Source organism: Hyaena hyaena, unplaced genomic scaffold (assembly GCF_003009895.1).
Source record: "Hyaena hyaena isolate Hyena2069 unplaced genomic scaffold, ASM300989v1 scaffold_632, whole genome shotgun sequence".
Lineage (NCBI taxonomy): Eukaryota > Metazoa > Chordata > Mammalia > Carnivora > Hyaenidae > Hyaena > Hyaena hyaena.
Genome location: NW_024081263.1, coordinates 336,389 through 345,780, shown reverse-complemented (window position 1 = coordinate 345,780; position 9,392 = coordinate 336,389). Strand labels below are relative to the sequence as shown.

The 9,392-nt window shown below is 63.2% G+C and overlaps 1 protein-coding gene across 1 annotated transcript; it reads right to left on the bottom strand.

The window, feature by feature from the left end:
* Positions 1–3,526: 3,526 nt before the first annotated feature.
* Positions 3,527–8,878, bottom strand: ZFTA (zinc finger translocation associated). Its single transcript, XM_039257672.1, has 5 exons — positions 8,740–8,878; positions 6,055–6,552; positions 5,117–5,503; positions 4,308–4,844; positions 3,527–4,065 (listed from the first exon to the last, which is right to left on the bottom strand). The coding sequence occupies exons 1-5, from the start codon at positions 8,876–8,878 to the stop codon at positions 3,611–3,613; spliced, it is 2,016 nt and encodes a 671-aa protein (XP_039113603.1). The 3' UTR covers positions 3,527–3,610.
* Positions 8,879–9,392: the final 514 nt, after the last annotated feature.

Sequence of the window (9,392 nt, the reverse complement as noted above, 5' to 3'; positions counted from 1 at the left end):
CCCATAGGTGAACTATTACTAATGAAACTGTGTGCGTGTATGTGCGTGCAACATAAAAATACAGTAGCACCTACGGAACTTGAATCTTCGTTCCTGTAAAACTGCAAATTGATGTGGTATTAATAAAAAAAAATGGAAAAAAAAACCCACAGTGACTGGTGTCGTTCTGCTAACTTTATTCTTTATACACAGTTTGGGTAGAGTAAGAACCAGGCCCCCACCGGCCCCCGGCCCCACTCCGCTTTTGAGGCTTTCAGAAGCGACTACTAGTTGATACTGGTCATGGTTCCCAAGGCTGCAGAATTTCCATAGTAGAGCAAAGCTGTGCGTTTGGTTTCTGAAAGATCACAGAGACCCTCTGAGAGGTGGCCTTGGGAGGAAGATGAGGAGTGGAAGGGGCCAGAGGGTCTGTTGTCCCAGTTCGGCCTCACACCAACCTAGGAGGGTTTCCTGCCCGCGACGGGAAGCGGCCTGTGAATCCCAGCCACTGTGCTGGAGTCCGTCACTGCGGAGAGCGGAAACTACATACAGCAGGTCTTTGCTGCAAGAGCTGTATCACTTCCGATTTATTCTTCCCCCAAAACTAAGGCTGCCATGACCCTTAAGCTGGATTTTAAAAATTTATTCAACATACCTCTTAGAAAACTTAGGCTGAAATTTTTAAAAAATAACTGATGCAAACAACTTCACAAATACACATACAAATGTTCGAGTAATGTCACTAACATGGTATATAAATATGGATTCAGAGTAACATTTACATATTGGCCATAATAGCAAGCATACCATTAACAAAAACTTCATGAAGAAACTTCACCTGCTCATGTCAGACTCCCAAGGCAAGGAGGAGGCACATAGAGAGGAGGCCCACCTAACCCCCCTGACCTCTAGCCCACAAGGCCATGGCCGCAGTCAAAGCCGAAATCAGTACAGTGGCCCTTCGATCACTGGGGCTTCAATCTTCAGTTTCATGATCGTTGGAGGACTTATCAGAAAGGACTGGCTGGGTGCCACCCCAGTTTCTGATTCATGGAGATGGGGGCCCTAGGATTTGCATTTCTAGGAGGTTCCTAACGCAATGCTGATGTTAAGGGTCCCTGGCCACACTTTGAGAACCCCTGAAGTGCTTGGGGCTGCCTCTCAGTGAAGACATTCACTCCTGTCTAAGGCCTCTCTCCCTGTCAAGAGGAAAAAGCCATTCCAAACCGGCTCTTGGTCCCGGCTTACCTGAACTTCGGCGGCGGGCTTGGGTGACCAGAATAGGTCGCCCCAATTTTGCCTACTGTTTTTGAACAGGCAGAGTAGTAAAAATGGTAAAATACTCATTCTGGATCTGAAAGCAACATGCATGAAGGAAAAGAAAAGAATGGCAGTGCCCAGCCTGGTGCCATCTGTGATCCCTGTTCTCACACTTAATACTGTCTCAGAGACCCTGGGAATTAACTTTTCAGTCCACTGGCAGCTCATGCAGGATTTCCTGACTCGCTGGTGGCATCTGCAACAAAAAACAATGCCAGAGCCCTTGCCCTACTGAAGGAGGCCATGGGGCAGGTGTTAGACCCACTTACGGGGTTCTGATGGAAGGCTGCCGCCCAAACCCCGGAGCTGAGGCCCGTGGCGGCCCGGAGAATGCTCATTCCTGGGAAGCGTGCAGCTCTTTGCCATCCCCGGGTCACGGCTGCAGTGAAATGGCCTTGCGACACCCGGCACGTGCCATCCTTTGGCAGGCCTGATGGGAAAAGAAACTACGAATTTACAGAGACTGGGAGGCAGTGTGGTGTAGTGCAAACAACACTGAATTGGGAGTCGGGATTTTCATTCTAGTTCTATACTCTTCCCACCTGGCTGTGTGAGAATTTAGGTTTCTGTACTTCATTCACTACCTTATCCGGGAAAGGGGTTAAGGGGGCATGTACTGGTTGATCTCCAGGGTCTTTCCAACTTTGACAATCTTGAATTATATAAAAATGCTATAAAATCCATGGTATAAAAGCCAATTCCCAATCAGGAAGAGTCAAGGGGACTGGGCCTGAGGCACTTGAACCTTGGGCTCTGGCCTGGGGGTGCTGGGATGAGGAAGGGCTTCCTCTTTGCCCTGGGCTTTCCCACCCACCCACCCAGCCACACAGGCCGACTCTGGCCCTGGGCGCCAGGGCCCCTCTACCTCCAGACCTAACCCTCAAGTCCGCCCGCTCACCTTCCCACTCTCAGGCTTTAAGACCAAAGGAACCGGCCTGGCTATGTGAAGAGCAGAAGCTGGGGCCCAGAGACTCGAGGACAGGCCTGGAGCGTCACACATTAGTGTGGGATGTTCGGGGTCCCTTAGCCCCACCTCTGTCCTCACTCCTTCCTGTAGGTCCTTCCTCCACCACCTCACAGCTTATCTCTGATACACGTATAATAAATAAGACATTTGCACATAAGGGTGACTGGGACAGCTCTCTCCCCGCCCCTCCCCCTTTCATATAAAAGCATTAAATACAGTTTCAAAATAAAATACAAAGAGCAAAAAGGGCCTGATCTCGGGGCCACCTGTTCTCCACAGGAGAATGAATCTACACATCCCACTCGGACCTGCCTGGGAGATCGCGGGGCCCCTTCCCGGCCCCACCGGACCCGGCGCTGCCGCGGGTTAGAGGAAGGCCGAGGCCCGGCCCCAGGCCCTTGGGTGCTGAGAATGGGTGGCACGTCCACCGTGTACAAAGGGGGACAGGGAGGGACGGGAATAGAACGCCAACTGCCGGGACCTCCAGTGCCCCGGGTTCGGACTGTCGGGGACGAGAGAGCAGGAGTGCCTGACGGAGTTTAGGGGAAAACGGAGGCCTTAGGAGCAGGAGAGGAGCCAAGGAGAAAAGTGCTAATCCCTTTACAAGATCGGGGCCCGGGAGGGCGTGGCAGGGGCGGGGGAGGCGGGAGGGGCCGCGGGGCGCGCCGTCCCCAGAGCCCGCCTGGGAGGCTGGCGCAGCTGCCGGGGCCCCAGCCCAGCTCCGCCCCCGCCTCCGCGCCGCCCGCCCGCGGTCCCTGGTGTCCTCCCAGCCCGGGAGGGAGGGGGCTCTCGAGCACCGCAGCCCCGCCCTCCGCTGGAAGCCCTCGTCCGCAGTCCCGGCCTCCGCGCGGCCGCGAATACCAATGAGGCCCCTGGACCTTGGCAGCCGCCCTTGACCCCGGAGGCCGTGCCTCTCCGCGTGCAACGCTTCGGGGAACTGGGCCCCAGCCCGGGACGGCGCCTGCGCGGCCTTCCTGCCCTCCCCCAAGCCTTGGGGCCCTAATACTGACAGTCGGCACCCCCACCCCGGCCCATCGCGGGGCTGGGGCTGGAAACCCAACGTGCACACGCTCGGAGGCCAAGGTGGCCTTTTGGGAAACGTGGAGCCCAGCGCCGGGAGGGCCGGGGCTCCGGATCCGACGGGAGCGCGCGCTTCCCGCAGCGCACCCGCCGGCCCCGGGGGGCGCTCCTGGGCACCGAGCGGAAGCCGGGGACCCCACCCAATTCCTATCTCCGCCCGGCCCGGCCAGCGGGGGGGCAGCTGCGGCGGTCAGGGCCGCGGGAAGCAGGGTGTCCCGGCCCGAGGGCCGGCCGAGCACACGGCCGAGCAGCCCCGCGAGCCCGCTACGCCCGACAAACGGCGCCCGCTTTGAGGTCCGCGCCGCCGTCGCGCGGCGCCGGGGCCGGCGGCCCGAAGCCCTCGTGGCCGTAGCAGCGCAGCGCCGCCTCCTCGTAGGCCTCCAGGATGGTCTGGCGCTCCTCGGGCGTGAAGTCCATGGAGAACGGGTGCACCTGCAGGATGTGCCGCTTGATGGTGCTGACCTTGAGCGTGGCCAGCGCGCCCCCGCACACCATGCACACCAGGCCGCGCCGGCTGCCGTCGTAGTCCATCAGGTACTCGCCCCGCCAGCGCGGCTGGTAGTTCCGCCGCTGCTCTCGGCTGCGGGGCGGCGGCGGCGGCGGAGGCGGCGGCGGCGGCGGCGGCGGGAAGGCGAGGCCCCCGGGCTCCTGGTCGTCGTCGTCGTCCTCTTCCTCCGCGGGCCGCTCCGACGGCTCCCCTGGAGAGAGCGGAACGTCGCCTAGAAAGGGACAAAAGACTGCACTGGAGCCGGCAGACGGCAAGCCGACCGCGTCCAGGGTCTCGGATCCACGACCGCCCACCTGGGCCCTCCGGTCCCACCCTCCCCGGTCTCCCCTTCAGCCTTTCCACTCCTCTCCCCACCCCGTTCCAGCCCAGCACTCGCAGCCTTCTCTCCCTGCCTGGCCCGGGTCCCTGCCCCCAGTCTCCCGCGCCACCTGCTCTGGCCCTGCGCCAGCTCACCCCACCACTCCTCCTCCGGCTCCTCCTCCTCTTCCCCTCCCCCCTCCTCGGAGGCTGCGGCCGTGCGGGGGGCGGCAGGGTCCCTGGGGGACTCGGGGCTCGGCAGCCCCAGGGCCAGCAGGTGAGCGGCCTGCTCGCTCCACTCCTGGGCGATAAGGGCCTTGACCGGCCCGCTGAGGCGCGTGGAGCCCGGGTGGCGCTGGCGGATGTGCCGCTTGATGGTGCTCGTCTTGAGCGAGGCCAGCGCGCCCCCGCACACCATGCACACCAGGCCGCGCCGGCCGCCGTCCAACTCCATGAGGTACTCCAGCCGCCAGCGCTCCTGGTAGCGGCGGCGGTGGTCACGGCCCCGCGGCGACCGGCCCGGGACCCCCACCCACTCGCCCTCCTCCTCTGCCGGCCCGGGCCTCTCAGGGACCCCGCCAGCCTCTTCCTTTTTTACGTCTGGGGGACTGAGATCCTGAGAGGAAAGGGCTCCAGCAGTGGGGGCGGGGTCCGGGCTCTTTCTGGTCAGGTCCTGGGGGACGAGGTCGTCGTCTGTTGGGGAAGGGGTGAGGGAGAGGGGCTCAGCCTGGTGGCAGGGCTGCCCTTACCCACGCAGAGGGGTCCTCACCCAAGCCCCTATCTGGAAGCCCCAGCCGGGGTGGGGGGGTGGGGGTGCGTGTGTGTGTCTGTCTGTGTGTCTGTGGGTGTCTGTGGGTGGGTGTGCGGGTGTGGAGAGGAGTCCCTCCCGGTTTGGGCCACAGACCCCACTTTGCAGCCCTAATATGGGGGGAGGGAGGGTCTCGGCCCAGGGATGGGCCTCGCACCTGGTGGGGACCGAGTGAGCTCAGACAGTGTCTCGGGCTGGCCACCCCAGGCTTGCAGCAGGGCGCTGCGCTGGGGGCCGCTGAGCCCCAGAGAGCTGGGGTGCACCTCCAGCACGTGGGCACGGATGTCGTCCAGGTGCAGGCTGGGCAGTGCCCGGCCACAGGCCATGCACACCAGCCGGTTCCCCCGAGGGTCAAAGTCCATGAGACACTCTGCCCGGAACCAGTTCTGCAGGGACTCCTTCAGCCTCCGTTCCAGCCGCCGGGCCCCCAGCCCCCTGCTGCCCCCGGCCCTCCGGGAGGCTGACAGGCGCCGACGCCGAGCCCGGGGTGCCACTGGGCCCCCTCGCCGCTGGCATCGGCCGCCCTCACCAGCTGGGGCTTTGCCTGAAAGGGTCGGAGGGAGGTTAGGAACTGAGATGCTGGCGATGCAGAAGCTCCCCGCGGTGGCCAGGACCTCGCAAGCCTCTCCCTCACTCTGCCTCTGCCTCACCCTGGCCCTTCTCTTTCTCTCTCCTCATCCCTTAACTCCTCCACCTCCGAATGTTCCTGCAACAACCCCGAAGCACTGCCCACTCCTCCCAGAGACCCAGATTCTAGGCCCTTCCCGGGACTTCACTGTTAAGCGGTACCTTTCCAGCACCCTCTCCTCCCAGCCTTTCCCCCGCCCATCCCCCCACCTCTGGTCTCCTTGAACCTTCTAAATCCGAGATCTTCTAAATCCACACAATGCCGAAACTCTCAGGGATGGGGGAGACCCCCACACCTCAGCGCCCCTCCCCCAATATTGTGCAGTAAGGGCGGTAAGCAGTCCCCCCCCCCCAAAAAAAGGGCAGTGGCTGGCTTAAGAAAATCAGTTAGTTGGCTGAGAAGGCGGGGCTGGCCCCACCCGGCCCGCCCCGCCCCCCTGGCCCCTGCCTCTCCAAGTTCTGAGTTACCTGGGCCCTTGGACGGGCAAGCTTGCAGGCTAGCCCCCTCCTCCTCCTCTTCTTCTTCCTCTTCCTCCTCCTCCTCAGCCCCCTGGGCCCCCAGGCCCTCAGACTCTCCACAGGCCCCCAGCCCCAAGTGGGCATCCCAGCTGTTGCTGATGACTTCCTTCTCCCGGGGACTCCAATGCAGGGAGTAGGGGTGCTTTTGGCGGATGTGCCGCTTGATGGTGCTGAGCTTGAGCGTGGCCAGGGAGCTGCCGCACACCATGCACACCATGCCGTGCCGGGCGGGGTTGAAGTCCATCAGGTACTCCAGCCGCCAGTGGTCGTGGTAGTAGCGCCGGTGGTCACGGCCGGGGATGCGGCTCTTTCCGGGCCTCGAGGCCCGGGCCTCACAGTGGTCTGAGTATTTCCTGCCTGAAGATGCGGGTCCCCTGGCCCTGGAGGAGGGCAGGGGGGCACTCCCCCAGGACCCCAAGGCACCCCCTTCCAGCTGCAGATCTTGCCCTGAAGAAAGGGGAGGGGAAAGGGGAGACATTTCTTTAAGGTCTGATTCTCAGGGAAAGAACCCAGGCTTGGATTGTGCAGAGAAAGGGAGGTGGGGGAGGGGTCGTACAGGGGCAGGCAAAGGGTGGCAACAGCAGTAAAAGGGATGTGGGAGAGCCCGGAGTCAAACCATTGGCCCCTTTACCAAGAGTGAGGCCCCTTTAAGAGAAGGCCAAGAAAGAAAGGATGCAGGACACTGTGAGGGGCTAGCTCTGACTTTAAAAAATGAGGTGCAGGCCATGGAGGCCGCCGGCTCTGTAAGGCACCCCGTTTGGAGGAGGGCTGTAAGCGTGGAGCCAGAGGGCAGCAGGCCGGGGCGCTTCCGGCCAGAGCAGAGGGGGCAGTGGGGCGAGAAGAACAAAGGGGGCATCTGTCTGCATCCAGGGCCGTACACAGGACCCACCCGTCTGAGGCCCCAGCCAGGAGGGCCCCACCCAAAGATCTTCTCCCTTTTTCCAGTGCTGCCTCCAACACAGCCTTCTGACAGTCCCATGTTGGGGGGTGCTAAGCATCGTCGGTTCCCCAAATATAGGCACCCACGGGAGGGATCCCCACGACAACGCTGTCAACGCCTCCAGGGAAAGGAGTTTCTGGGACCCTGGCTTCCCTAGAGTCTGGGAGAGCCCACGACCCTGCACGGGGGCCGGCAGGAGGGCCACCAGAGTGGCTACTGCAGATTCTGCGGAAGGGAGTGGCCACCACCCACTGGAGCCCATTAAGTCTTTCTGGGGATTTATTTTTTGCTCTGGCAGAGAGCCGGCCACTGCCCAGCAGTCAAGGGGCAGCCACTGGAGAGGCCCAGGGAGAGCATACTAACCCAGTGGCGTTCCCTTTTCCCAAAGAGGCAGACACCCCAAGCGGTCCCCCACCTTCCCTGCAGTGTGGACCCCATTTTATGTAGAAGAGGGTTTCCTGGCCACATAAGCTGAACGGACAAGTGTGGTCATGCTCTCGCTGGAGAATCTCAGGGTCAGAGAAACAAAAGACAGGACCAGATAGGACTCCTGTGACCATTGTGGTGTTTGTTTTGATTTCAGTGAATCCAAAGGAAAAAAAGCACTGGCTTCAAAGTCAGAGGCCTCGGTTCCAGGATGGTTTCACCGGTAACTTGCTCTGTGATCTTTGATAGGTCGAGTGGCTCTCTGGGCCTAAGCCTCTTTGTCTGAAAAGGCACTGGATAGCTAGCTGGTCTCCAAGGATCCTTCCAGCGCTGGATCTACGCGAGTCTAAGGTGGCGTGGCCCTTTAAGAGCCCAAAAAAGGGGAGGAGCTGAGATTCTTTAAAAACAAAAGGGGATGGGGAGTTTCTGCGAGGGGAGCTCGGAGATTAGGGCAGAGTCTCCCTAGTCTGGACAGACCGTCACGGGGCTTAAGGCGTTGACCCTGCAGCAGGGGATGAAGAAACGGTGTCCTCCGGGAGAGAACGGGGAGGACGGGCTGGTCCTAATTAGCTGCCAAATTGTGGCAAAATTTTCTGAAAAGAAGGGAGGTGATAACGCGCGGGCGGGAGGGGTATCTGCCTTTGTGAGCGAGCCCATCCCTTTAGAAACTGCCCGCGGTGGGTAAGGTAGTGTCCCCCCCCCCCCCACCAGGCGCACGCCACGCTTTCCTAGAAAGAACACGGGGCGAAAGAAAAAGGATTCCTGTCTGCAAGCAAGGCCACAGGACGGGAGGAGCAGCCCGACTTAAAGCAGCGGAGTTCCCAGCTCAGCTCCTCTAGGGGAAAGCCCCCCGAAAACGACCCATAGTCTGGGCAGACTTTTGAGAGACAGCCGGATAAGGGAGACCACCTGGGAGTCTGAAAGAGAAAGGGGCGGGGGCGCAAGTCCAACAGCCTACAGCGCGCGCTCCGCGGCGCCTGGCCAGGCCCTTTGGGGACCCTCCGGCCTGGCCTCTGAGGCGGGGGCCGCGGGGCCCTTTAAGGGGGAGGGAATCCGCCCGAGCCCCGCGGGCGGACCCCGGGAGCTGGGCGGGGGGCTCCCCCGCTGGCCCTGCAGCGGCGATCCGCGCCCGCCAGGTGGCGCCCCCGGCCGCCCTGCCCGCGTCCCCCCCTTTGTTCGGCGGCGGAGAGGGGCCCGGAGCCCGGAGCCGCAGCCCTCCCCTCCCCCATGCCGGGGCCCCCGCCCGAGCCGCCGGCCCCAGCTCTTACCGCCGTCGTCCTCCTCGGGTTCCGCGCCGCCGCTCGATCCGGCGGGCGGCAGCCGTCGGCCCCGTGCCGAGGCCGCTGCTGGCCCGGGGCCGCCCCTGCCTCCGCCGCTCCGGCTCCGGTGGTCCCCGCCGGGCTCCATGCGCTGCGCTGCGGAGCGGGGCCCCGGGGCGGCGGGGCGCGGGGCCGCGGGGCCGGCGGCGGCCCGCGCGGGGCGCTCGGTGCTCGGGGCCCCGGGGCGCGGGGCGCATGCACGGGGCGGCTGGCCGCACGGACGGCTGGCTGCTCGCTCGGCGGCGCGGGCTGGACCGGGGTGGGGACTCCTGTCTGGGGCCCCTGGGGCTCCTTTAAGGGCTCCTGGGTAAATTTAAAGGGGCCGCGCGCTATTTCCTCCTGCCAGCTCGCGGGGGGTTGGGGGGGGAGAGGCGGGAGGCGACGAGCTGGCCCGAGGCTCCGCAGCCGGCGCCCGCCCCGGACGTTGGGAGCACAGACCTCGCCGCCCTCGCGGGCCCGCACCGCCGCCTCCGGGGCTCCGGTCCCGGCTCCTGAAGGGTCACCGAAGTGGCGAGGGGCGCCCGCGTCCGCTGCGACGCGCTTCCACCCGGGCTCCGCTCGCAGCCGCTGCCCCCTCGGGGCATCTCAGCGCCCGGCTCCCC

Excerpts from the sequence above, each read along its gene's own strand:
- ZFTA (XM_039257672.1), bottom strand. The coding sequence starts at position 8,878 with ATGGAGCCCGGCGGGGACCACCGGAGCCGGAGCGGCGGAGGCAGGGGC. Across the intron at positions 6,553-8,739 it reads ACCCGAGGAGGACGACGGCG|GGCAAGATCTGCAGCTGGAA; the intron begins GTAAGAGCTGGG and ends CCCTTTCTTCAG. Across the intron at positions 4,066-4,307 it reads GCCGGAGGAGGAGTGGTGGG|GCGACGTTCCGCTCTCTCCA; the intron begins GTGAGCTGGCGC and ends GTCCCTTTCTAG.